This window comes from Rhea pennata, chromosome 26 (genome assembly GCF_028389875.1).
Source record: "Rhea pennata isolate bPtePen1 chromosome 26, bPtePen1.pri, whole genome shotgun sequence".
Taxonomy (NCBI): domain Eukaryota; kingdom Metazoa; phylum Chordata; class Aves; order Rheiformes; family Rheidae; genus Rhea; species Rhea pennata.
In genome coordinates, this window is record NC_084688.1 from 2078306 (window position 1) to 2106151 (window position 27846).

The 27846-nt window shown below is 73.9% G+C and overlaps 1 protein-coding gene across 1 annotated transcript; it reads right to left on the reverse strand.

Annotated features, from left to right (window-relative positions):
* Positions 1-161: 161 nt before the first annotated feature.
* Positions 162-27649, reverse strand: ARHGAP23 (Rho GTPase activating protein 23). Its single transcript, XM_062595643.1, has 24 exons — positions 27603-27649; positions 14847-15026; positions 12008-12032; positions 11474-11566; positions 11069-11147; positions 10929-10983; positions 9292-10654; positions 8704-8859; positions 8220-8331; positions 8057-8114; positions 7521-7658; positions 7032-7334; positions 5853-5914; positions 5291-5418; positions 5065-5183; positions 4794-4949; positions 4317-4395; positions 4102-4175; positions 3857-3946; positions 3553-3678; positions 3389-3430; positions 3193-3286; positions 2300-2331; positions 162-2206 (listed from the first exon to the last, which is right to left on the reverse strand). The coding sequence occupies exons 4-24, from the start codon at positions 11538-11540 to the stop codon at positions 1316-1318; spliced, it is 4224 nt and encodes a 1407-aa protein (XP_062451627.1). The 5' UTR covers positions 11541-11566; positions 12008-12032; positions 14847-15026; positions 27603-27649; the 3' UTR covers positions 162-1315.
* Between the last annotated feature and the right edge of the window lie 197 nt (positions 27650-27846).

Here is a 27846-nt window from a genome sequence, read left to right on the forward strand (position 1 = left end):
GGGTGGGGGGGCCAGAGGCTCCGGCTCCCACTGCAAAGCTGCAGAAATCCTTCCCGGGCTGCTGCCGGGAGCCGGGACCCCCCTCCGCCGGGCGCTGGGCGCATCGGTGTGCCCGAGGCTGGGGAAAACCCAAGCAGGTGGAGCAATAAGTGCAGGAAACCTTCTCCTCAGATAACCACTTTATTTCCAATATATAGACCAGGACTTGTGGGAGGACAGTTTCCAAAGCAGGGCATTTTTGTTGGGGGGGGGGGAATTTTTTTTCGTTTTTTTTTGGCAGTTTTGCATATACCGGATACACGTCCGACTCTTACAACACATCAAGGGGGAAATACACATGCAGAAGGGTTTAAAAAGTCAACACTGGTCCAGCACTTCGTGTGGTCGCGGCTGGTCTTTCGGCTGAGCAAAACTTCTTAAAAAATCCATATAAATCCTTTGTAGTATGTTACACATTTAGAGACAATATTTACAAAAAAAAAAAAAAAGAAAAGAAGAAGAAGGGCGGGGAGGGGGGAACTTTACAGCAAATATTTGCATAACATGAGACCAACGCGTAACTGAGTAACAGTGACTTGTACTTGCGACCCCTCGGGACCCCGCTGGGGGGGCGGCCGCGGCGGGGGCCCCGCGCGGTGCCCGGCGCTGGGGGCTGCCGCCAGCCTCCCCGCGCCGCCTTTAGGGTCGACGTTGCCAAACACGGGTGAGAAGGGGAGGGGAGGGGGGAGGAAGAGCCCCAGGAGCCGGGCCGGGTGTTAGAAACGCGAGCGGAGACATTTCTAGCTGGAAGGGGCCGGGGGGGGGGGGAGCTGGTGCTGCCGGAGCCGGGGGCGAGCGCAAGGGCACGGCGGTGCCCGGGAAGCGCCCGCGCTCCGCGCCGCCCAGCGCCGGGGACGGTGCCCGGGGCGGGGGGGGGGCCTGGGGCAGCCGCCGGCTGCAAGGCGCCCAGCCGGCTCGGCCGCGGACCCCTCGGCAGCCTGGCAGAGCCGCGGGATCCCGGCGCTTCCCGGGACGCGGCGCCGGGGATGGGGCTGCTGCGCGTGGCCCCGGGGCAGGGGGCTCGGGCCCCTCGGGGGACCCCGCGTGTCCCCCACGGCGAGCGGGACGTGGTGGCTTTGCCCCTCCGCCCGAGCCGTCCCCGCCAGCTCGGAGAGCGCCGGGGCCGCGCCGCGCCGCGCCGGGGGCCGCGGAGACTCGGCGCGAGGGGAACCGTTAAATAGAAGCAGCTTGTCTGGAGCACAATTAAATACAAGAGCAAACGAGTCCTTAAATTAACCGCTGCCCGGCCGTCCCCGCCGCCAGGAGCCCGCGGCGGTCACAGAGGCTGCTGCAAGCGCCGGGAAGCGCCGGGGCTGCCCGGGGGGCTGCGGGCGCCCGGCGGCTCGGCCGCGGGCCGGGCTTTGGTGGACTCCAGGCTGCTGAGCCCCGAGTCCTGGTCGGCCCGGCGCTGTGCCGGCGGCGCCGCCGGGCCCCGGCCCCACTGCTCCTTCCACTCGTTCAAGTTGAGGTCCTTGAGGCCGCCGGGCACGAGCACGGTGTGCCGGCGCCAGCCGCTCTTCTTGCGGCGGGTCTCGGGCGAGGGGGCCCGGCGCAGGCGGACGCCGGCGTCGTCGGCCGCGGCGCGGAGCCGCAGGCGCAGCTGCTCCCGCAGCAGGGGCCGCGGCTCGGCCTGGGGCCGGGGCCGCGCCGGCTTCCTGCGGGCCAGCGTGTCGCACTGCACCAGGCGGCGGGAGCTGAAGGAGGGACGCCCCGGCGGCGGCTCCGGCGGCTCCGCGGCGCCCGCCGCCCGCGGGCTCTCCGTGTCCGTCTCCACGTGGCTGAACTCGCTGCGCTCGTCGTCCGCCTCCTCGCCCCGGCTCTCGGCCACCGACCGCGCCTCCGAGCACAGGCTGCGGTCCAGGGTGGACAGCGTGGAGTAGCCCGACACGATGGAGCGGGCGTCCGGCGCCGGCTCGGCCCCGGCGCTCCCGGCCTCCGGGCAGCTCTGGCGCTCGGGGCCGGGTGCCGCGGGCCAGGCGCCGGCGGCCGGGCTCCGCTCGCCCTCCTGCTCCCGGCTCCCGGCGTCCCTGTGCTCCGAGTCGTCGTCCGTGCTGCTCCCGAAGCACTCGGCCTCCCGCCGCTTCTTCCTCTTGCGGTTGGCCGCCGAGATGAAGGGGATGGCGAGCAGCTCCCGCCGGCGCGGCTCCCTCCGCGGCGGCCGCGCGCCCTGCCGGGACAGCGGCACTGAGCGCCGGCGCTCCGGGCGCTGCGCCCCGTCCCGCGCCCGGATCTGCCCCGCTCCCGGGACCCCCCCCCTTACCTTCGGCTTAGCGGAGACGCCGAGGGTCAAGTCTGCAAAGGAGAGCGGAGAGGGAGGGCGTCAGCGGGGCGCCGGCGGGGACGGGGCGCGCGGAGGGGGACGGCGGGCGAAGGGGGGGGGACAGGCGCTGCCGCGCCGCCCCGGGGATGGGCACGCGCCGGCGGCTCGTCCGGGCAGGGACGCCGGAGCCGAGGGGTTTTGCGCGCCCGGAGAGGGCGGCTGCGGGAGCCGGGATGGGGGGAGGGAAGCGGTGGCCGGGTGGGGGGAGCCGTGTGCCCCGGCTCCGGCACCGCCGGCGGAGTGTGCGGCCAGGGCCGCGCCGGTGGTGGGCGGCCAGGACGGGGCCGAGGACGAGGACGACGCGGCGGAGACCCTCTCCCGCCCCGCGCGCCCCGGCCCGGGGACGACGAGAGAGCAGGAGGCAGGATGCCAGAGCTGAGCCCTCCCCGGGGTGTCAGGCTTCCCCCCCCCCCCCAACCCACCCTCCGGAGCATCGGTGCCGGAGCGCCCAGCACCGCCGCGGGCAGGACAGGCCCCCGTCCCCCTGCCCCGTCCCCTCCCGCTCCCGCTCTCTCGGGTCGCCCGGAGGAGTTAGCGCGTGAGCAATGCCCCCAGGCAGCAGCACTGTACCCGCTCTAGCTCTCGAGGAGGTCCGCTGGAGGAGGAAGAGGAGGAGGAGGAAGAGGACAGCACAGAGGAGTTCAAGGAAAGAACATAAGAAATCAGTCGAACGTCAGAGGGTCCCGCCGGCGCGGGGCAGGGGGCTGCGCGGGCGGAAAGGCGGGAGGAGAGCCGGAGCGGAGCCGGGCCGGCAGCGGTGCGCGGCGGCGGGCGCGGGGGGTCGGCGCGAGCCCGGACCGCAGCGGGGACGTGTCCCGGCCCCGGCTCCTCACCTGAGGCATCGCCGGGCGCCGCGGTCCTGCCGATGTTGGGCAGCAGGTACTCGATGTTGGGCACGGACTGAGCCTCCTTCTCCTCTACGGGGGTCTGCAACGGGACGGGAGGCGGCGGTGAGCCCCGGCCGGGGGGGCTCTGGCCCGGCAGGAGGGTCGGCGGCGCCCCGGGGCGCCGGAGCCGCCTGGGACTCACCTTCTCGCCCTTGTCCTCCTTGTCGCTGAAGAACCAGTCCGACTGCGGGGGGAGACGGGAGCGAGGTCAGCGCGTCTTCGCCAGGGACGCGCGGTGCCCCCCGGCGCCCCGGCACGGGCAGGCCGCAGCCCCCCGCGCCGGGGACCCGCCGCCCCGGCACTCACGTGCTGGATGAGGGTCTCCACGATCTTGTAGCGGTCGGGCATGTGCGTCACCATGTCGGTCATGTTGTCCTCGGAGGTCCGCACCAGCGTGGGGCCGAACACCAGCGCCAGGTTTCGGGGCTCCATCTGCAAGCGGGCTTGGGGTTACCGCCGGCCCCACGGCGCCCCACGGCATGCCCCTACCCTCCCCGCAGCTGCGGGGTCCAGCAGGCGCCGTCTCCCTCCCCACCGCACCCACCCGGCCGGGAGGGCCCAGGAGTCCGGGCCTCCTGCCGCCCCCGTGGCCCCGGCGGGCGGACGGTACCTTGTTCTTCTCCGAGTGGTCCGCGATGGTCTTCAGGTGGCCCACCAGGAACTTGAGCGTCTCGTAGTAGTGACCTGGCAGGTCCCGGATCTGCGGGCAGACGCCGGCTCACCCCTCCGCTCCTCTCCGCATCCCTCGCCCTTCCCGGCCCGCGGCGCGCAGGGAGGGCTGCCGGGCGCCGTGCCCCCCACCCCGGCCAGGCAGCCCGCAGTCCCCCCACTCCCAGCTCTGCCCCATCCGCCTACCAGTTTCCGCAAGGTCCTCATCCTCTCGCTGGCGTCCTCGATCCGGTTGGCCTCGATGAAGTCGTTGTACTTATCTGAAAGCGGGGCGCGAGGCGCTCAGCGGCGGCCCCGGAGCGCCGGCCGGAGACGCGGGGCGCCCGGCGGGACGGCGCAGCGGGGCCGGAGCGGGGGGCACGAGGAGCAGAAGGGGCTCAGCCGCCCGCGGGCCGACTCACCGTCGGTGAAGAGCGGCTCGGGGAGCTTTCGGAAGAAGGATTTCAGCAGGCTGCTAATGACGTTGAGATCCTGCCACCGCTGCGGGGGGAGAAGAGGATGCTCAGGGGGAGCAGCCGGGGCAAACCCAGCCCGAGCCCCGCTGGAGGCAGCACTCGTGAAGTCCCCGGCACCGGCACCGGCCCCGGCACCGGGGCGGACACCGGGGAGCAGCTCTGCGGCTGTGAGAGCGGCCGGACAGACGTCCCCCTCCGGCAGGGAAAGCGCTTTGCCGACGGAGCGCACCAGGAGGGGACGGGGAGGGGTCCCCGCGGCGCCCCTCCATCAGCAAGTGACACCCTCCACGGGGAGATGCCGGGGACACCGGTGTCCCCAGGCCACCACCCATCCCGCCCTCGCCACCCAGCCCGGAGCGCGTCGGAGCCGCGCGGAGCCCGGGAGCATCGCGGGGAGACGGGGACCCGCCGGCGCGGCCTCACCTCGTCCTGCAGGTTGATCTCGGCGGAGCCCTTGTTGAGCTGCTCCTGGAGGCTGGACACCACGGCGTTGTTCCCGGGCACCCGGTAGATGCCCATGTACTCCAGGCCTCTGTCCTCCACCACCTTGCAGCAGGCTTCGACGATGAGGGGGACGTTCTGCGGGGACGCGCAGCGCCTGAGGGTCGCGCCGGCCGGGGCCGCGCCGCCGGGGCGGCCGGGGCGCGCTGCGGCCCGCGCCCTCCCGCCCGCCCGGCCCGGCGGCGGGCGCTACCTTGTTGTCCGCGGCGGGCTGGCAGTCCTCCAGCCGCACGCCGAAGGCGCGCGGGGCAGATTTCTTGTTCTTCTTCATGATGTTGATGCCCCAAGGGGCTTTTTGGGAGCTGCTCTCATCTGGAAGGAAATCGCGGCGGGTAAGCGGCAGCAGCGTCCCTCTCCGTGCCCCCCACCCCGGCCGGGGACGAGCGCGGTGGCCACCCGCGCCGCCGGCAGACGCCCACCTTTGGCGACGCCTGCGTCCTGCCGCGGGGACCGGGGCGCGCTGGTTCCCGTCGGCTTCAGGAACTCGGCTCTGATCCCCAGCCCGCGAGAGCCCTTGGGCGACGCGTCGGCCTTCGCGCCGGACGGGCTGCGGGGAAGAGCGGGGGCTCAGCGGGGGTCCCGGCACCCGCTCGGCGCCGCGCCGGGCAGGGCAGCCCCGCGGGCACCCCCCCCTCCACCCCCAGGCCCAGCTGCACCCCGCAGCCCGGGCAAGGGGCGTCGAAGCCACCTCCGGGGCGCTCCGCGCCGCTTTAACCCCTCGCTCGGAGCCAGTGCGGCAGAACGGGGCCCGTTCTCACCCGGAGCACCGCAGCCGGCCCCAGCGCGCGCCGCCCCGGGCCGCCGCACCGCGTTCGGATCGAGGCGAATAAGCCGGCGCCGGGGGCTCTGCGGGGCTCTCGGTGCGGGCAGCGCCGCCCCGGGCCACCAACCGCCCCAACGCCCCGAAATCCCGGCGGAGCCGGGCTCCTCCGCTCGCGGCCGCGGCCCGGCCCCGCTCCCGCGCCGGCCCCGGCTCCGTACCTCACTTTCCGGTAGTCGTTTAACTTCTTGTTGATAAGCGCCTGGCTGGCAAAGCCGGGGTCCTGGGGAGGCAGAGAGAAGAGGGGAAGGGGGAGCTTGAGCGGCACGTTCCCCGGCGGCGCCGAGCAAGCCCACGGAGCCTCCGGCGCTCCTTGCCGAGGCGGGTCTCCGAGGCGTGCCGAGCCCCCCGGCCGGGGCCGCGCCGGGGCTCGCCGTGCCGGCGCAGAGCGCTCCCGCGGCGCCGCGCCGGTGCCGGCCGCAGGGGCCGGCGGGGCGCCCGGAGCGCCAGCGTGCCTCCGCGGCGCAGCCGCCTCCGTCCGCCCTCGCCGGAGCCGCCGGCGAGGCGACACAACGTCCAACGCAACAACCTCTCCGAGGGGCACCGGCGGCTATCCCGGCCGGCAGCCCGGACCCCCGACGGCGCCGACCGACCACGCGCCCGCTCCGGGCTCCGGCTGCGGGGTCCCCGCGCCGAGCGCCGCGGCTCCGCTCCGCTCGTCCGGCCAACGCGCACACGGCAAGAACCAGAGACCGCTCCGAGCTCGCTGCGCCCACCAGGGACGGCCGCGCCTGCCGCGACCCGGGCGCCGACACCGCGACCAAACCAAGCCCTGCCCGGCTCACGGGCGCCGGCGGGACGGGACGGCTCCGGCGCATCCAGCCCCGCGCGCGCACCCCGTTCGCACGGGGGCCGCGTCGCCGGAGCAGCTCTCCCCGGCTCAGAGCCTGCGAGCGCCGCGCGCCGTCGCCGCGCCGGCCGCAGACCGCGGCGCTGCCCGACGCCGCCCCCGGCGGCTCCCGCAACGGGCCCCGGCGGCCCTCGCGGCCGAGCCTGCCGCGGGGCAGCGGCAGAGCCGTGCAGACCCTCCGCCGCCGCAGCCTCCTCCTGCGCTCGGCGCCTCCCTGCCCCGCGCCCCGGACGGACGGAGACGCTCTCTTCTCGGACGCCGGGAGCCCGCGAGGCTCCGGCACGGCGCGGCGGGACGCCGAGCCCGCCGTGCACCGCCGGGAGCACGGCCGGGCGGGCGCAGGCGCGCGCGGCGCGACGGTCCCCAGCCGCTCGGCGGCTCCGCGCCGGCCGCGGCCTGGGGAGGCAGCGCAAGGCAAACAGCTGGAGAGAGCCAGGGCGGTTAGTGCCGGGAGAGCCAGAGGCAGCCGGGAGCCCCATGTGGCTCTCACCTCGCCCTCGGCCTTGCTGTGCTCCCTGATGACTTTGATCCAGGCCAGCATGTCTTCCCGATCCTCTGCCTGAAAGAGATATTCACAGAAGTCAGCGGTCGTCAGCCGGAAGACGTGCTTCCTCTTGGTCTCGCTGTAGGAAATGTCCACCAGGCACGCTCGGATGCTGATCGGCTGCTCCTCCTCACCTGGGGGTGGTGGGGCGCAGGTCACCGCCTCCCGCCTGTCCTTGCACAGGTAAAGCGAGTGGGTGCGCAGAACGGCGAAGACGCGCTTCCACTGCCGGATGCCTCCGCCAACTTTCTGCGGGGAGAACGGAGCGGGGGGCAAGGCTGTGAGAGGCGCCGGGGGCCGCGGCGGGTCGGCGGGGCTCCGCTCGGCGTCGCCGTCTCTCCCTGCCTGCGTCGGGGCCGGCGCTGCGCTGTCCGGGGCGGGCGGGCTGCCGCGGCGGCGGCCGGGGCTCGGGCGGCGTGCGTGGCGCCTACGTACCTTCCCCTTTTTGGTGAGGATCTGCTTGTAGTGGAGCCAGCCCTCCCTGCGCACGTCGCTGAACGTGACGTCCGACAGGTCGGACGTTGAGTGCCTTTTGGATCGGGTGTCTTCGGACGTACCGAGGCTGTCCAGAGACTGCACGGGGCGAGAAGGCGGCGCTGGGTCCCGGGGCTGGCGGCGCCCGCGCTCGCTCCATCCCCATCAGCAATCCCCCGGCCACGGCCATGGCCAACCCCATCGCCATCCCTATCCCCATCTCCATCCCCATCCCCATCTCCATCTCCATCCCCATCTCCATCCCCGTCCCCATCCCCGTCCCCGTCAGGGCCACCATGCCGGGGTGGACGTCCCACGGACGGAGCCACGTGGCTCGCGACCGGGTGGCCCTGCCCTGGCAAGCAGGGCGACTGCCCGGGGCCAAAACCCAGAGCGCGTGCGGGGCCGGACGGTGCGGCTCACCCGCAGCGAGACCCACGCGGAGGGAGCCCCCCCCCCCAGGGACCCCCAAAGCCCCGCCGGCCCCCAACACTCACCCCATCGGTGAAGAAGCTCCTCAGCATCCGGAGGCTGGGGACACGGCTCGGCATCCTCCTGCAAGGGAAGCAGCCTCCCGTGAGCGGAGCCCGACCCGGAGGGATGCTGGAGGCGAAGGACAGCACGTGCCGGGACCGGGATGGGGACCGGGGCCGGTCCTACCTTAGGATCTTCCCCTCGTCCCGAAACGTGTTCAGCCCATCGTCGCATGACTTGGAGCGCTCGGTCGTGATGGCCAGGAGGTAGGAAGAGCGGCGGCTGGCCTTGATGCTGCCTGCGGCGGGAAGGGACACGCCGGTCGGCGCCGGGGGACTCGGAGGAGACGCGGGGCCGCGGCGCGGGGGGCGATGCCGGCAGGAGCCGGAGCGGGGTGCCAAGCGGCCGCGCTCGGCTCGGCGCGGGGCAGGGGCTCGGCTCGGGGCTGGGCCTGCCTCCGGCTCCTGACCGCTCCGTCGCGTGACTTCAAGCACGCTGGAGGGCGTGCGGCGAAAAGCAAAGGGGCCGGCGGGGGTCCGCAGCGGGCCGCGCTGCGCGGGCGGGCCGAGGGCGCTGAGCGCAGGGGAGAGCAGCCGGGCCGGGGAGGCGACAGGAGCGGCTGGGGCGGGAGGACCCCGAGAGCAGCCGCCGGCCCCGCGCCGGCACTTACTGCAGTCCTGGGAGTAGTGCCGGCTCAGGGCGAAGGCGAAGGTGGGCGAGGAAGGGCTGGCGGTGACGGCGGGCGCCGAGCTCATGGCGCTGGAGACCACCGAGGAGGCGGGCACGTGCTTGGCCTTCAGGTCGATGCTGGGGCTGGTGGGTTCGTCTGCAAGGGGGGGAGGCGAGACGGGTTTCAGGCTGCAGGAGGGGAGGGGAAAGCCCCCGCTAAGAGCCCCCTGCCCGGTCCTTCTGGCGGGCACCGGGTTCCCGCACCGCTGCTGGCACCAGGCGGAGCAAGGAGCCTGCTGTCCTGGCCGGAGACGCGACCTCCGTCCCCCGCGGGCCCCGCGGGAGACCCGGCCCCGCTGCACCCCAGTCCGGCCCCGCGCACGGGGTCCCCTCTGGGAGCTCTGCCGGCTGCGCGAGGCCTTGCCGAGCAGCCGTGCCGAGCCACGGCCGGCGGGGGGGATGGAGCCCGACGCTGGCACGGCCCCGCCGTTGCAGGCACGTCCCCGGGGCGGGGGGCAGCACGAGAGCGATAGGCTGCGGAAGGATGCTCCGAGGCCGGGCAAGCTGGGGATGAGGCGCCCCGACTCACCGATGAAGGGGATGGAGGCCAGGGAGTCCTCCGGGGCTGCCAAGGGGGCCACGCGCCGGCCGGGCCGCTCGGCCGCCGGCCTCTGCCCTTCGCCGCCGGCCGGTGGGTCGCAAATGTCCGTCTCCTTGGCGTCATCGGGGAAGACAAAGTTCATCTGCCGCAGCGGAGGCGGCACCTTGCGCCCCGTGGGCGGCTTCTGCCGGAGCACCACGTCGGCGCGGCGCGGCTCGGCCGGCGGCTCCGGCGCCCGGGCGCCGCTCTCCGCCTTCGCCCGCTCCGCGGCGGCCTGGGCGGGCGGGGGGCCGGGGCGCGCGGGGGCCCCCCCGGCCGGGCCCGGCGCGGCGCTGGGCCCCGGCCGCTGCGGGATGCTGAAGGTGGGGAGGCCGCCGAAGTGGGGGTCCCTGAAGGAGAGCGCGTGCAGCAGCCCCGTGCGCCGCTGGAACGAGGGGCTGTAGCTCCGGTAGCCGATGTAGCCGGCGTCGTCCGCGCTCCGCAGGTTGGGCTGCGAGGGGTGTTTCTGCACGGCGGCGGGCGGCTCGCGGGACGAGGAAGAGGAGGAGGAGGAGGGCGCGTAGCTTTGCTGGCCGGCACGTCCTCCGGCCGCCGGCACGGCACGGCAGAGCTTCTCCGGCGGCCAGGCAGAGCGGGGGGTGCCGGGCTCCGGCGCCTCGGCGGAGCGCCCGCGGGCGCCCAGGTGGTCGTCGGAGCGGGCCCGGTGCGCCCAGCCTTGCCCGGGGAGCGGCAGCAGGGTGTCGTGCGAGGCGCTGTGGGGCCAGCCCCGGGGTGCCGGCGCCGGGCCGCCCAGGCGGTCGTGGGAGACGCTGCGGGAGCGGGGCGGCATGGCGTGCCGGCGCTCCTCCGAGGCGCTCCGCCGCGCTTCCCGGCTGCAAAACCAGCGGCACAGAGCCTGCTGGCACTCCTGCCGGCTGGGCGCCGGGCGGCCGCCCTCCGGCGCGCCGCAGCGAGTCCGGTGCTCCGGGGCCGGGATGCCGTAGCGGTCGGGCGGGGAGGACGCCGAGGAGCCGGGGCAGGCGCGGGGGCCGGAGGCGAGCCGGCCGCGGGGCACGGCTCCGGGCGGCAGCTCGGCGGCGGCGCGGGGCGCGGGGCTGCGGCCGCCGGCCGGCTCCCGGGCGGCCTCGCTGCGGGCGCCGGCGGCGCGCGGCGGCGACGAGGGGTCCGAGGAGGGCGGCCGGCAGGTCGGGGCGTCCGCCGGCTGGCCCCGGGGGGGCTCGGCGGCCGCGGTCTCCCGCGCCTGGAAGGGGTACGTCTTGCGCGGGTAGCACACGGGAGGCGGCTCGGGGATGCTCTGGGCGCCGCCGGAGTACGGCTCGCCGCCCTGCAGGTAGGCGTCCTGCGAATAGGCCTGCGGGGGACACAGCGGGGGGGGGTCAGCGGGACGTCGCCCCCACCCCGATGCCCGGGGCTGGCTCCAGCAGCTCCCCGCAGCCGCTCCTCGGCCCTTTCCCCGCTCTCCCATCCCGGGGGCGCCTGGCTCTGGCCCCGCTGCCTCCTCCAGCGCCTTCATTTCTGCCTCCGCGGCTCCTCCGGGGGCTGCGCCCTCCCCGGGCCCCACCGCCCACGTCCCTGCCAGCTCCCACCGCCAGCCGGCCCCGGGGGCTCCACCACGAGGGACTCACCAGCTGGAGGACGTCCTCGTCCTTGGGCATGATGGAGAGCTCCAGCACGTCGTCACTGCGGAGAGAGGGGGGCGGCGGGCTCAGGGCGGCGGGCTCGGCGCGGGCAGCCGGCGCCGCGCGCCCTCCGCACCGTTCGGTACCTGTTCTGGATGAGGGCGATGACCTGCGAGTAGGTTTTCCCCACGACGCTCTCCCCGTTCACCCTGACCAGCCGGTCTCCTGCGGGGCAGGGGAGGCGGTGACGGCCCCGCACGCCGGAGCCGCCGCCGCGGGCAGCGGAGCAGCCCCCCCTGCCCCGAGCCCTGGTTGCTCCGGGCATCCCGGAGAGAAGAGGGAGGAAAAGGAGTGAACAAAAGAGGGGAAAAGAGCAAGAAAAGCCTGGGTAGCTGAGGCTTTGGGTGCATCCCACGAACCACCTCCGGCTTTCTGCCAGCCGCGTGGGAGCGCTGAGTTAAAAGGAAGGGAAAGCTGGCGCGAGGACGGTGCTTGTTCCCCAGGAACCCCGGACTGTGCGTGCCGGCGGTGCCCCGCGGCTCCCGGCTCACCTGTGCGCAGCCCGGCCTGGTGCGCCGGCCCGGCTTCCCGCACGTTCTTCACGAAGATGGTGTCCATGGGCTCCAGGCGGCCCCGGGGGGGACCTGCGCCGGGAGGGCAGAGCGCATCAGCGAGCGACCGGCCAGGCGAGACCGGCCTCGCGCGCGCGTGGGCTGCGTGTGCACGCAGACACGCATGTACGCACGCATGCACGCACGCACGCGCGCGCCACCGCTCTGCACGCGCCGCCCTTCGCGCCGCCCTCCTCTCCCTCCCGGAGCCCAAATGCTGCAGCGCGTTTTGCACCCAGGGCCTTCGCCGCCCAGCTCTGCAGCCCGGCTGCCGTGCCACGCCGCGCCGCGCTGTGCCGTGCCGTGCCGTGCCGCACGGCCGCCCGTTCTGACGGCATCGCGTTCGCTCACGTCACCGGCAGCCTCCAGGAGGAGCGCCGGCCCCGGCCGCCGTGCACGGCGCCCCGAAATCGCCGCCGCTGCCCGCAGCCCCAGCGCCGCCCGCGCGTGCGCCCGCCAGGCCGCTGTGCTCACCCGCTCGGTTGCCGTTCTCCTCCTCCTGCCGAGAGAAGAGAAAAACTTAAGTCGGGCTGGGCCGGGGCAGAGGCGCCGGAGGGGTCCCGGCGGCCGCCGGCCGGGTTCACGGGCCGGCGCGCGGCGGAGGGAGCCGGGACGGCTCGGCTGAGCCCGCTACACCCCTCCAGGCGCCCGGCGCCTCCGTGGGCCACGCCGTCAGGGTAAAATTAACTGCTGACACCGGATCCTGCCGGGCTGTAAGCGGAGCCCGGGAGCAGGCGGGGAGCGGGGTCCCGCGCGCTGCAGCAGCGCCGGCGGCCCGGGCTGCGGGGAGGCTCCGACTCGGGGCAGAGCCGCGGCAAGGAGCCAAACGAGGCCGGTTTGGTGCGCCGGAGCCCCGGGGAAGGGGAGGGCAGGCGTCCTCGGCGCGCGGCAGGGCGCCGGGGCTATATTTAGCCCTGCAATCTCTCGGCGGGGGAAGCGTGTCCCCGGCGGGCGGCCACGTGCGGCTTTCGACCGGAGGGGCCGTCGCTGCCGCTTCCCGCTGCCCGTGGCGCGATGCGAGCTGACAGCGGCTGCGGACGGCAGCAGCGGCGCCGGGGCGGCGCAAGGCTCCCGGCCCCCCTCTCCCACGCCCGGGACCGGCCGGGCAAGGACACGGGGCAGGGGACAGCCCACGGGGACACTCTGCCCTTGGGGCCAGGGGACCGTCCAAGCGCCAAGCTGCCCGTGGGGACGCCCACGCCGGCCGGAGGAGCGCGGGGCCGCGGAGGGTCCCTCGAGGCCCCGACGTGCCCCATCCCGCAGCCCTCCTCGCCCCGCAGCATCCCGGAGGCCGGCCTGGCGCGGCGGAGCAACCCGGCTCCCCCGGCGAAGCGGCTGACGTCACCGGCGGCGGTGCCAAAACGCCGCGGGCGAGGAACGCGGAGCACCCGCGTCTCCCTCCCCGCTGAGTCAACCCCACCGAAACTCGGCCCCCGGACCCGGCCGCCCACCGGCACCGCCGCTGCCGGCCCGGCGGCCCCGCGGGGCTCGGAGCGGCGCGCTGGGCTCTTCGCCGCCCCTTTCCCAAAGCGTCTGTGCCAGGAGGCTTTGAGCCGGCTCCTTGCTGCGCCGGTGGCCCGGTGGGGCTCAGCACCGCGGGCAGGATCGGCCCTTCTCCCTCGGCGGCTCAGTGAAGGCGCCTCCAGGTCGAGGTGTCCTTGGCGGGGGGTCGGTGCGCCGCGGGGCTGGGCGGCTCCCGCGGTGGCTCCTGACGAACGTCCTCTTCGCAGGGCTACGGTGCCGCTGAGGGGACAGATCCACGTTTCCAGCGCAGGAAGGAAATATTCCCGGAAGAGGAAGCAAAAGCAGGAGCGTGGGAAAAGCACCGTCCCAAACGACGCCCAGGATGTCGGGTAGCGATTCCTGGTGTGACCTCGGGCGAGCGATTCCTCCCCACCCTGTGGTTCATGTCCCACGGCATTTCCAGGGCGGAGAGCAGCCAGCGTGGATCCACGGGGCACGGAGCAGCGCGCGAGCCCGCTGGGCCGAGAGCCGTGCCGCGGAGCGCGGGGCCGGGCCGGAGCGCCGGCTCTTCCCGCTCGGAGAGGGCAAAGCCGCGGGCAGCGCCGGCGAGGCGCGAGCTGGCCCGGCCGTGCCGCCCCGGCCTGCAGGGCCAGCGGTTCCCAGCGTCAATCGGGAGGGAAGAGCCGTGAGCAAATGCCGCGGGGAGGGGGGTGCGGGGTGCAGCAGGAGCGGCCGTATCCCGGGCTTCGGCAGGATGGTCGGAGCGCGCCTGGAGGCGAGATGCGGCTTGCTCCCAACTCCGAGAAACGGGGAGGGGAGGACTCGGCGAGGGAGCCGCAAGAAGCAGGAGGGCCTGAGCCCGGCTTTGGCGCGGGTGCTCCCGGGGTCCCTCTCCCGAAGGGATCCGCACGCAGGACCGGAGCCTGCCGAGGACGCTGCCGGCGCAATGGCGTGGGACGCATCGCCCCTGGGGCGCCCAGAGCGGGTCGGCCCCCGGCGCAGCTCCATGCCGGCCCCGGTCGCGGAGCAGACGCGGACGCGGACAGCAAGGAAGCGTTTCCCACGGCTGCCGTCACGGCACAGGAGAGCAGAGCCGGCCACCACGAGCTGCGGGGGGTCGGGGAGCTGTTGGACCCGACGCAGCGCAGAAGGGCTCCGGCGTCCTCCAAAACAACCGTCGGCAGCTCCGGGGCCCGAGCGCAAGGTGGCCGCGGCGGGTTCGCTTGGGCTTCGGCGCCACGCTCGGGCTCTTCCTCCGCGACGGCGCCTGCAGCAGCCGCCGAGGCTGCTCGGGGCTCCCGGGACCCCTCGGCCGTCGAGGGTGCTGGCGAGACGCTGCGAGGACAGCGCCGGCGGTGCCCGCGCCGCGGGCGCGACGCTTCCCGGGGCTGACACGCTCCCTGCTCTGCCCCCGCTCTGAAGAGCCTTTTCGTGGCTTTTCCACCCGTTACCAAGAAACATCCGGACGCTTCCCGCCCTCAGCGGCGGGGCCGTCGATCGGAGCCGAGGGGGGTCTCTTCGCTCCCTGCAGCTTGCAAACGGCCGCTTCTCCGGAGGGAAAGGTGCCAGGATGTCTCCGGAGGCAGCGCCGCCTCCTCTTCCTCGGCTCAGAGCGCGGCTCCTCGGGGAGCGGCCGGCTCCCCCCCCCCCATCTCGGGGCCACGCGGGCCGTGGGGCAGCGCCCAGCCCTCGGGGGTCCCCGGCTCGGGGCGGGTGACGGACCAGCGCGAGGGGCCGCGGCTGCCCCGCGCCGTGCTCTGCCGCAGCGAAGGGTCTCACATCAGCACCCCCAACCTCCCCCCCCCCCCCGGAGCGGGGTCCGGCCCCCCAGTGCGGCCCCCGGCCCTACCTTGCCGGAGGAGTGCACCGCCGACTCGGGCGGGTAGACGATGAAGTGGCGGAGGGTGAAGCCGAAGCCCCCCTGCGAGCTCTTCCGCAGCGCCACCGTTTTCGGGCCCGCCCAGGCGAAGGGCTCCTCGGGGGGCGCGTGGTCGTTCGGCGAGGCCCCATCTCCCCGGCCCGGCGTCGGCTGCAGGGAACGAGGAGCCGCGCGTCACTCGGGCGGCGGGGCCGAGGCGGCGCCCCGGGAAATGCCCGTTCCCGGACCTCGGCTCCGCCGCCGCGAGCTGCCCCCCCAACCCGCGCCGCGGGCACCCCCGGGGCTCCCCTCGCCCAGCAGCTCCTGCAGCAACGCTTCGGGGGGAAGGTGCGCTGGGAACAACTGGGAAAAACAAGCTGCAGCCGGTGCTCGCGAGTGCTCTCGGCAGCTCCATCCGCGGCCGCTCGCCCCCCCTTGCCTGCAGGCCGCCGGGACTCCGGAGCCGCCGGGATGGTGCCAGCGGAGCGAGGGAAGGGCTGGGAGCCGGGGCCGGACCCGGCGCCCCGCGCACGGAGTGGGGGGATCTGAAGCAGATCCGGGAGCCGGCGAGGAGGGGAGCGTCGGGGCGGCGCGGCCGGAGGAGCTGGGGCTGCGCCGACGAACGGTCCCCTTCCAGTTACACACCGCGGTAATAACCGGGAGCAGCCGCGGGCAAGCTGGAAAGAGGCCTCTGGGGATGCAGTTGGCTGGAGGTGCAGAACCGCTTTCCAGAGCAAGGGCAGGGACCTGGCATCGCTCGGCGCCCTGGCACCGGACGCTTCCCGGAGCGGATCCCACCGCTCAGCGCTCCGGGGCTGAGCTGCTGCTTCCTCCTCCTCCTCCTCCTCACTCCCTTCCTGCAGGAACCCGGCCTCTCGCCCCCGGCCAGCCCGGCACGCCATGCTGGAGCCGGTCCGGAGCCGGGAGGCAGCGGCACGGGAAAGCCCCGCGGCCGGGCAGACGAGGGGCACGAGCGCGTCGCGGGGCCGCAGCGCGGGAGCTGAGAAACGGCTGGCCGAAGGCCCGGGGCCCCGGCGAGTTTGGCAAGGCCTTTACCTGCCCGGGCTTTGAGAAGCCGGGGGAAGCGCTGCGCGGCGCCGGCACGAGCCCCTTCCCGCCCCGCTGGCACCGCTGGCACCGTGGGGCGAAGCGGAGCCGCCAGGTCGCGCACATCTGGCTGCGCCCCAACATCTGCCTGCAGCCAGCGGGCCAGAAACCCCAAGCATGCGGGGCACTGGCAGGGGGTCGCCGCTCTCCGCGGCATCCCTGTCCCCACCCCACGGCGCACAGCTGGCGGCACAGCTGGCAGCACGTCAACCGGGGCCCCGGCACCGTCCCTGCGGCACAAACCTCAACTAAAACCGGAGAAAACGGGACTCGGGTAGGGGGTAACTGCAGGCAGGGCCCGGCGGGCCGGGACAGAGTCTCGGCGAGCCGAGAGCCCCCAGGCCGGCAACTGCCAGCCCCACGGCGATGGGGGGACACGGGGGTCCTTTCCGAGCGCCTTCCCCGTCCCCGCTGGCGGCTCTGCTAACGTTCACGGCGCCGTGGCCTGAGCGGCAGCCGCACGCCGCGCAGCCCATCCTCGGGCCGAGGGCATTGGGATCGAGCTGCCGCCTGCCCGGGACCGCGGGCGCCGTGGAGGGCGGCAAGCGAAGGCGAAGCGATGGACGAGGCAGAGGAGGCAAAACCAGGCAGAGACGAGGCGGGCAGGAGAGGAGGGAACCGGCACAAAAAGCCCTCGTCTCGGCCGTGCTGAGCAGCCGTCTCGCTGCCGGCGGGTGAACGCGGCGAGCCCACGGCCGCCGGCACGTGCCGCACGGGCCGCCTCCGCCGGGCACCGCAGCCCCGAGCACCGGGCATCGCCGCGGCCGGCGCCCGTGGGCGCGCTGCCTCTCCCGGCCCCGCAGGAGCAAACCCACCATCTTCTCCTGCCCCGGCACAGCCATTTTCTGGAAACAGGACTCACAGCCCCAGAAACTCGGTGCCGGGGGAGCGACTGGCATCAGGAGCCGCAGGGAAGCGTGCTTCAGCCCGTGACGGCAAAGCAAGGGGGCGGCTGCGGGCCCCCACGGGCCGCCCCGCGAGCTGCTGTGGCGCCCCGAGCCCTCGCTATTCCACCGCGGAGGGAAGCGCAAACACCAGCCGGCCCGCGCAGACGCCCCAGAGCCCCAGCGCAGCCCCGTCCTTCCTCCCCGAGCCGCTGCCATCCCTCCCCATCCGGCTGCCCGGCATCCCCGGGCAGCGGCAGACGCCCTGGCCGGCGGCCGCGGGAGCGGGGCAGGGCTGCCTACGTGCCCACTTCCCAGCCCCACAGTGGGCCACGACCCCCAGCCCTGCCCGCACCGCCCCGTCCCGGCCGCTGGCGGGGGACCCGCGCGGGACGGCACGTGGGAGCCCGCGCGCCGCGGGGACCGGGCGCTTCGCCGCGGGGCACACGCGACGCGGCGCGGCACGGCGCCTCTCCCCATCTGTGCTCTCCGTCGTCCGGGCTGCCGGCGCGCTGGATTATTTTTAAGCTGACAGCTGAATGTGCCCCGCTGATTTTAACCAGCACCGACAAGCCTCGGCGGCAACGGTGGAGACAGCAGCACCGCTCTCCGCAGCGGCCCCGAGCCGTGGCCCCAACGTGCCCGTTACGGAGCACTTAGCGCCAGCACCACCTGCCCCAGCAGCAGCCCGGGGCCCCCGGGACCCCCCTCGCCAGCCCTCTCCCCCCACGCCGCTGGCACGACACCCGCGAGGGGACCTGACCGCAGTTTCTTCCCTCCCGGCCGTCGAGGCTCCTGGATGGGACCAGCCCGGCAGATGCTGCGGGCGCCCGAGCGGGTGCCAGCGCACCCGGCTCCCCACCCTGCAAACCCGCCCGACCCACTCGTAACTCGGAGAGCAAATCTCTGCCCTCCCTCCCTGTGAGCGGCACCCCGGGAGCCCGGCCCCACGAGGGACACAGCCCTCGGCGGGGCTGCACAAGGGCCGCGGCAACACTAGCATTAAAAACACCCCCTCGCCCAGCGGAGGAAGGGCTCGCTCAGAAACACGCACCCGGTCCCTAGGGAATCAGTGCCGGAACCCCAGCGGCGCTGAGCAGCCCCCGCTTTGGGCTGGGAAGCCCCCGGCTACGGGCTTGTACGAGCTCCCGCGGCTCTGGCCGCAGCCTCCAGCACGCCTGGAATAAAAGGGCCACGAGCCCCCCGCGCGCTCCTGGTTTCTCCCCTCTGCCACTTGCTCCTGGCTGCCCGGCCCCTCTCCCCGCGGGGAGCCAGCTATCGCCCCGCTTTGGGGCTTCGCTTGAAGCACGCCAAACCCGGCGGCGCGCTCCAGCCAGCTGCAGCCCCCTCATTAACGCGCCCCCCCCAAAGGCAGCCGCCTCCGCAGGGGCACGGCCCCCCTGAACCCCCCCCCCCGGGCCGGGGGTGCGGGGGCATTCGCTGCGCCCCTCGCTGCCGAACCGCTCGAAACTTGGCAAAAGCGGCGCCCGAGCAGCGCTGCGCCTCCCTCCGCCGCGGCGTCAGCGACGGGCCCGGGAGCGCTGGCGCGGCCGCCCCCGGGCCCCCCCCCCCCCACTCCACGACGCCGTCCCGGTTTTGTTTGTAAAGGACACGCACCGCGGCTCGCACAATAACCGTTTGTGCAAGCCGGGGCGACAGCTCGGCGCTGGGCGCGCTGCCCGCCCCTGACTCACCGCCGCCGGCCGGCGCATCCCGGCGGCCCGAACCCCCCGCGCCGCGGCGGGCCCACGGCGGGCCCCCTGCTTCGCCCCCCGCCCCGTGATCGGCAGCACACCGCATTTCCCTTCCCCCCCCCCCCAATCCTGTCGTGGTTTCTGAGCGGCCTGTCACCGGGCTGGCTCGTCACGACGTGCCACGCGTGACCACCCCACGGAGGGGACAAGCCGCGGCAGGGAGCTCGTCCCCCGCGGGTCCCACCCGCCGAACTGAGCAGCGTTTCCGCGGCATCCCGTGGAGCCCCCCCGAGCCCCGCAGAGCGGGGCAAAGCCCTCCGCCATCCCGCCGCGGCTCGCACAACCTTCCCGGCCGAGGAAGGGGAGCGTCCACGGCTGCTGCACAGAGCCCCGACGGGAGCCGGGACCCCCCAGCAACGGGAGCTGCCCCCTTCCCGGCCCAGCGCAGCCCCCCGATGGGAGCTGGCCCCCCCCCCCAGCCCAGCACAGCCCCCCGACGGGAGCTGCCCCCCCCCACCCAGCCCAGCACAGCCCCCCGACGGGAGCTGCCCCCCCTCCCGGCCCAGCGCAGCCCCCCGACGGGAGCTGCCCCCCCGGCGCGGCTCACCCGGCGGCGCCCGGCGCGGCTCCGCTGCGGGGGCCGCGGGCGCTCGGCGGCCGCCCCGGCGCGGCACAGGCTGCTCAGCCAGATGCAGCGCGGCTCGGGCGAGCTGCAGTCCACGCCGACGGCCCGCTCGAAGCGCCAGCTCTTGCCGGCCCGCTCCACGCTCCACAGCGCCCTGCCGACCACCGGCCCCGGCCCCGGCCCCGGCCCCGGCCCCGGCCCCGGCCCGGCGGCCGGCGCAGCCCCGCGGGGCCCCCGGCCGCCCGCGCCGGCGCCTTCTTGCACCATGCGGCCGCGGCCGGCGCGGGGGGGGCGGGCGAGCTCTCAGCCGGCGGCCGGCGCAGCCATCGCCGGGGGCCGCCGCCCGCCTCGCTCGCTTTTCCCCCCCGCCCCGAGTTCAGCAAAAAGCGCCGGGGCGATGCGCGGCCCCGCTGCCGCCTGCGCTGCGCTGCGCTGGGCTCCGCTGCGCTGCGCTGCGCTGCGCCGCCGGCAGCGCTCGGCGCGCCCAGCCCCCGCCCCCCCCGCCGCGCTGGGCCGGCCCCGGCGCCCCCCGCCCGCTGCAGTTTCACCCATACTTTCCCTTTTTTTTTTTTTTTCCTTTTTTTAAACACCCCCCTCCTTTTCCTCTATCACCCCAGGCAGCATCTGACCGTCCCTGCTTCCTCCCAGCCCTCCCTCCCGGCCTCTTCCTTCCTTCCTCCGCCGGTTTTCCGGAGGGCAGCGCTCGCTGCTCTCCCGGGCTCGGGAGATGCCCCGGGCAAGGGCAGCAGGGAGGGAGGGACAGCGCTGGGAGCCGGGGCTCCGGGAGCCGGCGAGCCCCCTCCGGCGCCCGGGCAGCAGCCCGTCCTCCTTAGGAAGCGGGGAGACGAGCCGCTGCCAGACCCTCCGTGACGGGAACCCAGCCGGGGGGGGGGGGGCTCCGAGAGCCCCCTCCGCCCTCCCCGGCCCCGGCGGGACGGGCCCGGGCCCGGCAGCAGGGCCGGCCGCAGCACGGGCCGGGGTCCCGCGGCCTCTGCTGCAGCCAAAGCCGGGGGGGAATTTGTGCTGCCCCCAGCGGGGAGGTGCCACCGCGGGGATGCTCGGACGGGGCACAGCGGCAACGAACCCGGCCGAGCCGCCCTCGCCGTGTGCTGAAACGTGGCTGCGGCCGCGGGCAGCCGTGACCCCCACGCCGGGATCAGGGAGCTGCCCCCCACGCTGGAGGGAGGGGGACGGGAGACGCGCGGCCCTCTCCGGCCCCAGCCTCTCCAGTGAGGCGGGGGAGAGCTGGTGCGCAGCGGCAGCGGGGCGGCAAGGAGGAGGAGGAAGGGAGGTGCCGAAGGCCCGGGAGACATGCCAGGAGCCCCCAGGCAGGGGATTTTAGAGCTGGGACACCACCCCCCCCGCAGGCTGGCAGAGGGGTCCAAAATGGGGCAAGCGAGCTGTGCCGGGGCGCCCAGCGCCGCGGCCCCGCGGCAGCAGGTCCCGCGCAGCATTCCTGCCATTCTGGAGGCCGAGCAGAGGCATGTGCGGCCGCTCCGGGGAAATGCCAGGCATTGCTGGGATTGCAGCCCTCATCCAGGGGCCGGGGGCTCCGCTCCCGCGGCCGCAGCCCCCTCTCCTCTATCCCTCCCCTCCCTGCCGCCACGATCAAAGCGGGGCCAGGCGGGGTGCGAGGCACCGCCGGCCCCCTCCGCGCTTCCCACGGCCGCCGGCTGTGCCGACGCCGGCCGGGTGATGGGAGACGGCCCCGAGCAAGGGGACGGTCCCCTGGTTGCAGACCCCCCTTCCCTGCACGCCAGCGCTGCAGCGTTGGGCATGTCCCCGGCACCCGCCCTTGCCAAGGCACCGGGGCCCTGCCCGAGCCCAGCCCGGGGGGGCGGCTGGACTGGCTCGGTGGCAGCCGTGTCTCCAGGGAGCCATCTAAATGCCCCCGCTCCGGCGGGCCAGGGAGGGAAAAACGGGAAGAGGAAACGTGGGAGACACATCCCTGCCGTTTCCTTCCTGCCCTGGCCCCCCCCCACCCCGCCCCGTGCCGCGGCCACGCGGAGGTTGTGCCGGGGGGCTCCCGCACCCGTCCGTCCTCCAGCGCGCCCGGGGGTGCGGAGCCGCCCCGGCATGTGCCGACAGGCAGAGCCGCCCCTGCCGAGCCGGAGGAGCGGGACAGGCCGGGGCACAGCTGTCGGTGCGGAGCAGCGGCCGGGGCGGGGGCTTCGTTCGCACCCACCCGCTAAAACCATGCAAAAAGGGAAAAAGCGGCTTGCAACTCGGGCCTGCTCCCAGGTGGGGGGGCGGTGGGGGGGGTAGTGGGGGGCTCCCCCCCCACCCTGGCCTCCATGCTCTCCCCATATTTGCAAATTAAAAACAGAGTCCCAAAGCGGGGCCACACACATACCCCCCCCGCCCCGCGCATGCAGGCAGCCAGAGGCAGCTCGGCCGCCCCGGGGCCGGCGCAGAGCGAGGGTCTGATCCTGCCGCCTCCGCTCGCACGGAGCACACGGGCAGGAAAGGACCGGGCGGCCGCGGCCCGACTCCTCGCAGGGGGCGGCCGCGGGGGAAGGGGTCGCTCGCCCCGTGGGCCCGCCGCGGGCACGATGCGGAGGGTCTGGAGCAAACGAGGGTGCCGGCCGGGGCCCCGGGGGGCTCCTCCAGCCCAGCCCCAAAGGGCCGGGCAGTGCTCGCGGGGGCACATTCCCCCCTCCCCAGGGACGCGAGCGCGCCTGGGCGCCTTCCAGCACGCTCGTGTTTGTGCACGGGGGCGTCCCAAACACACAGCCAAGCAGGAGCAAGGGGGAACGGCGCGGGCTCCCGGCATGCACCGCCGGCGGCACGCTGCGCCGTGCCGTGCCGTGCCGCGCCGCGCCGTGCACGCAGGCCGCGGGCAGCTCGCAGAGCCCTCTGCCGGCTCTGCCTCCTGCCGGCTCCTCCGCGCAGCCCCGGGCCTCCTTACAGCATCGGCGGGATTTGCTTTCGCCACTGCCCGATCCGGCCCCGCGGTCCCCAGGGGCATCGTTAGGAAACGGCCCCGTGAGCCACCCGCGACCGATCCAGCCGCGAGCGGGATCCCCGAGCGCCCCTTTAGGGAAACTGAGGCACGGAAGAGCCAGGCAACAGCAGCAGAGCCCCGTGCAAGGGGCAGAGCACGGCGGGCAGCCCCGCACCACGCTCGCCCGCCGGACCGCTTCCCCATGTCCCCCGTGGCGCACGCGGGCCGGCGCCGCCAGCTGCGGGAGCATCGCTAACCCCCGGCGCGCGGCGCGGATAACGTCACGCTTTGGGGAAGAATAAAGGACAGAGGGACGGACAGCTGCCGGCCCTGACACCGCCACGGCGCGCCGGCTCTGCCCGCGCCGCCCCCCTCGCCGAGCGCCTGCCCGGAGCGGGGTCTCAGCCGCGGCTGTGATCAACCCTCCCCACCTCGCTCCGCCGCCGGGGAGCAGCAAATCCCGCCGGGGCAGCTGGAGCTGGAGCTGGAGCTGGAGCTGGAGCTGGAGCTGGAGCTGGGGGAGGTCTTTCCAACAGCCCCCATCGCCCAGCACGTAAAGCCCACCCCGAGCCCCCGAGCTGTCAGAGCAGGAGCTGCCCGGGGCCTCGCAGGACGGCGCGCGCGGGGAGGGCTCCGCTGCGGTGCCACGGCCGCGAGCCGCCAACCCAGCACCTCGCCGGCCCAAAGCCCCTTCGCCTGCAGCTGTCCGGCAGCTCCCGGACCGGCCCGCGTCCCGGCGGGGTGGGCAAGCGGCATCGCTCCCCGCCGCGGCACGGCACGGCACGGCACAGCACGGCACAGCACAGCGGACCGCGGGGGAGGGAGGGAAGGGCAAACGTTAATCCCTCCCGCACGGCCCAGCTGCGATTAGGGTCAGAAAAATGAGCTTTTAATGGGATTTTCAGGGAAGAGCGCGCTGGGCTGAGAAAATAACTGATTTTCAGCCCTTATATGGAAAAGCGACTCCCTGCTCCCACCTGCAGCGGGTCCCAGCGGCCGGATGGAGCGGGGAGGACGGATCCCACCCCGGCACCTTTGATAAAGAGCTCAGGCCCCAGGGCCAAGGTGGCAGTTGAGGAGGCTCCAGCAGGGAGCGAGGATGCTCCGGCCAGGAGCGGGGATGCTCCTGGGAGCGGGGATGCTCCAGTCAGGATGGCAGCGGGGCCCAGCCCGGGGCAGTGCCGGCAGAGGATGCCACCACATGGAAAACCCTCGGGGGACGCGTGGGGATTGGGGGCAGGAGCGGAGCAGCCCCCCGCGAGCCGGCGGGGCTCCGGCGCGGGTGAGCACCCACGGGAGCAGCCGCCCGCGACGCCTGGCTGCGGCCCGGCCCGGCGCATTAACACCCCGCAGGAGAAAGCATTTTAATTCTCTTTAACCCGAAAGGCGGCTGAAGAGCTTTGCAGCTCAGCGGGGATTTGGGGAGCGCCTGCCTGCTGCCCGCAGCCTGCGCGTGCCCCTTCCTCCCCGTCAGGCCCCCTCGCGCCCGGCGATCCCGCGGCCGGGTGCAGACCCGCATCCGACCTGGAAGCAGGAGCACTGGGAAGAAAAGGAAACGCTTTGGTGCTGCAGAGCCAGAGGGAAAGCAGCCAGAAGCCTCCCAGGAAAACCCTGATGCCGGTGCCGCATCCGAGCTCAGGGCACGGCTGCTCCGGGCCGCTCCTCATCCCGCCTGGCGCGGGGGGACGCACGGAGCAAAGGAGGCCAAGGTGCACCGCGCCCGAGGCGCCCGCGCTCCGGAGGGAGGATCGGAGCCGCCCGCCCAGCCGGGCCAGCCGCGAGCCCCGGCGGTGCCCGCTCGGCCGCTTGGGCGTGAACGGGGGGAAGGAAACGGCCGCGTCCCTTCCCAACGCCACTTGGCTCCTTCCGCCCTCGCCCGCATCCCGGCCCGGCTCATCTCCGCCCCGGCAGCCTCCGCATGCCGACCGCCAGCTCCAGCTGCGCTCGCCTTCCGAGGCGGCACCTCGGAGGGCTCCGGGCTCGGCCCCGGCCGCCGCGGCAAGAGGAACGCGGGAAGGCGGCCGAAGAGCCTCGTCCCGCTTCCCGACGCTTCCGCGCCACCAGCCCTCGGAGCAGCCCCGAGGGCTCGGCACCCTTCACTGCAGCGACGCTGAGCTGAAATGATACGGAGCAGGCGCCGGAGTGGGTGCACGGGCACAGGAGCGGGCACCGGAGCACACACCAGAGTGGGTGCATGGGCACCAGAGCGGGCACCGGAGCAGGTGCCGGAGTGGGTACATGGGCACCGGGGCAGGCACGGAAGCGGATGCTGGAGAGGGTGCATGGGCACTGGAGTGGTCACTGGAGCGGGTGCCGGAGTGGGTGCATGGACACCGGAGCGGGCGCGCGGGCTCCTTCTCTCGCGGCCCCGGGGGAAGTGGGACGGGGCCTCGGGGCAGCGGAGGAAGCCTGCCCGGCGCGCTGGCGCAGCTGCCCTTTTCCCAGCTCCTCCTCCTCCTCCTCCTCGCTGCCCGCGCTGTCCTAAAACCGGCGTTATCGGCAGCAAGCCCTAGAAAACCAACAGGATTCCGTTTCCTGTTTTTCCCATGGAAACCCTCAAATAGAAGCTGGCCTCGTTATTGTAATTTTTTGGGTCTTTTTGTTTTTTCCAGCGGCGCTAACAATGAGCCATTTCCTGTGGCGGCTCCGAGAGGCACCTTGCGCTCTGCTCCCCTCCGTCCGCGGCGGAAAATCCGAGCCGGCAGGGCCGGGGGAGGCTGCCCGCGGCTCCCGCCGCCTGCGCCGCCGCGGCCCCCCGTGCGCGGCCGGGCATGGGGCTTGCAGGGCGGCGAAGCCCGCGGCCCCCCCTGCCCGGGGCGCGCGAGCAGGACCGAGCCCAGCGGCGCGGCCGCCGGCGCCTCCTCGTTTCGGCTGCTTTCCGATGACTCAGGACGCGGGTTTCCGCCCCTCGGCCCGCGGCCGCGTCGCGTTTTCCCCTTGCTCAGCTGTTGGAGCGGCGAGTGCGGGCGGGCGGGGGGCACGAGCTCTGCCCCCGGCACCTCTCCTGCCCTCCCAACTCCCACCGGCACCGCGGCAGCAACCGGCCGGCCGGACGCGTCCGGCGAGCGAGTCCCGGGCACCGCCGGCCGGGTTCGCCGGGGCCGCGGCACGGCCCAGCGCCCGCGGCCGAGAGGCGGCTGGGTCGATATTTTCCAGCTTGAGTGCTTAAAATAGGCCATCTATCTGCATTTCTTCTCACAACCAGGTCCTGCTGCCTGCTAAGGACGAACCTGGTTTATTAATGGGACGGCACCAGCTCGAAACCTGACCTTTTTTCTTTCCTTAATGAGAATCAAAGCCCGTTCTAGAGGCTCAGCAGCTCCCCAGGATGATTCCCCCCGGGTGTTTTTCTCTTTTTCCTTGCCTGTCAGCGACTCTTGGCATGAAGTGGGGGACCAGGCCCGCCCAGGGCCCCCCAGCTCCGAGGGCCCGTGCTGGGGCCGGAGCAGCGTACGCGGGAGCCCAGCTGCTCCAAACCCGTGGCGAGAGTTAGCGGCTCCTGCTCTCGTGGCACGAGCGCCGGAGAGGAGCCTTTGGGCTTCAGCGGAAGCGCAAACCGACCCAGAAACCATCCCCCGCGAGCCCGGGGAGAAGGGACCCCAAGACAGGATGTTTTGTCACTCCTTCCCGCGCTGCCGGGCTTGCAAAGTCGGACACCGCACAGCCCGGGGGGCTGGTGACCCGCGGCGTCCGGACAGCACTCTCCGGGAAGGCCTTAAAAAAATAAATAAAAATAAAAGTCACCCAAATCCGAGAGGCGGTGACAGGGTGGCATTCACGCGCGGGGCAGGATAGGAGTGCCAGGGCCGGCGGCGCGGGGCCACGGCGTGCGCTCCGGGTGAGAAGCCGAAGCGGTGGGGCGTCTCCGCGGCCCCGGCGCTGCCCCGCTGCCGGGCTTCGCGCTCGCGAGCCCGGGCTGCGGCGGGAACCCCGAGCACAGGCTTTTCCTGTCTTTCAAGTTCAGGGTTCAGAAAGAAAACAACAACACAGACATGAAAAAAAAAAAAAATAAGAAACTGGACCGGCAGGGCAGCTCCTGCGAACAGGCAGAGCAGCACGGCGGGAGCGCGGGCTGGGGGGCTCCGCGGCAGCGGCGGTTGCACCGGCTTTGCGCTTTGCAGCGCCTTTCGCCGCGGGATTGCAAAGCGCCTTCGCAGGGGAGGCAGGTCCCCTCCCGGCCCTCGTCCCCGCCGCGGCGAGGGCGCCCGTGGGGGCCGAAGCCCTCGGCCCGCACCAGCGTGGCATGTTTTTGTGCCACAGCACCTAGAAATGCAGCAAAACAACAGATAAAATGGATTTCAAAAGCCTCAAAAAACACTCCAAACAGCTCAACGCCCAGCACGCACCGACGGAGAGTAAGCGCCGAGGAATCCGGCGAGAAACCGTGATTAACCCTCAGCCGCTGCGCCGGGCAGCGCTCCTCATATCCGAGGCATTTCGCACACCCCAATTAATCGTTCGAGGCCGGTCATTAGGGGCATCGCGGGGCCGGAGAAGCCGAGTTCAAATAACCAGGAACTGAGGAACACAGGCCTAATTCAGCTCTGGGGCGAGGACGTGCAACCGGCGCTGCAATCCGCAGGCGCCGTGCCAGCGCGCGCCGCGGCCTGCATACCGGCTCGCGCGGGCGCGGGCGCGCGCCCCGGCCGGGCGCCCCGCGCCGCCCCCGGCCCCGGCCGCCTCCGCCGCAAGGCGGGGGGATCCGCGCCGAAGGGAAAACTCGAGCGGCTGGAAGCACGTCCCTGCGGCTTGCTCGGCCGCGCGAGCGGGCCGGCTCGGGACAGCCGGGAAGCGCTCCAGGCCGAGCCGCCGGGCTGGCGAGGATGGAGCGGTCTGGACACTGCGGGGGGTCGGAGCTGGAGCTGGAGCTGGCTGGGAGCTTCGGAGGGAAGGCGCGTGGGCGCGCGCGGGAACAGCGGGGACCCCCTGCCGCCACGATGCCACGCTCGAGGGTGCCGCGGCCGGCGCCGCCCGCCTGGCCCCACGGCTCCAGGCAAGCCCCGCACCAAGAGCCCCCGAGCCTGGTGCCAGCCCCCCGAGGCAGTGGCTTTCCGGCATCCCAGCAGCGTTCCCGAGGAGCCCGGCACCGCCGGCGCAGGGCCGGAGCACCCCACTACCCCGCCTGTCCCTGGGGACCCCGGTGCTACCTCACCCCCATGTCAGCGGCCTCGGCGCCGGCCCATCCGGCGCCCCCCAAGCCGCAGCGCCGGCTCCCCCGGCAGATCCAGGACTCTGCCACGGCCTCCTCGCCTCCGCCTGCTCCATCCAGCGCCACGGTCGGGCCCCGGCCCCTCCCTCACCCCCAGCGTCTCCCAGTTCTCCCAGTACCCCCCGGGCACAGCTGCCCTGTGCCTCCAGCCTCCCTTAACCCTGCCCCCCACACCCTCCAGTGCCTCCCAGTGCCTCCCGGTCCCCACTGCCCCCATCCCCAGTGCCTTCTGGTCCCCACTCCTCCCATTCCCAGTGCCCCCAGTCTCTCCCAGTGCCGCTCACCGCGGGGCTGGGCGGCGGGATTCCGACCAGGCAGAAGGCGATGCCATTCATGGGGACGCGGCGCGGCCCAGTTCGGCCCGGCCCGGCCCGGCCCGGCCCGGCTCGGCTCGGCCCGGCGCGGCGCAGCGCGGCTCGGCTCAGCTCGGCGCCGGCCGCGGCCCCGGCCCGGTCCCGGCTGCGGCTCCGCCTCCCGCGGGCGGTGGCGGCGGGAGGGCGCGGGCGGGGCGCGGCGCGGCTGGGACCG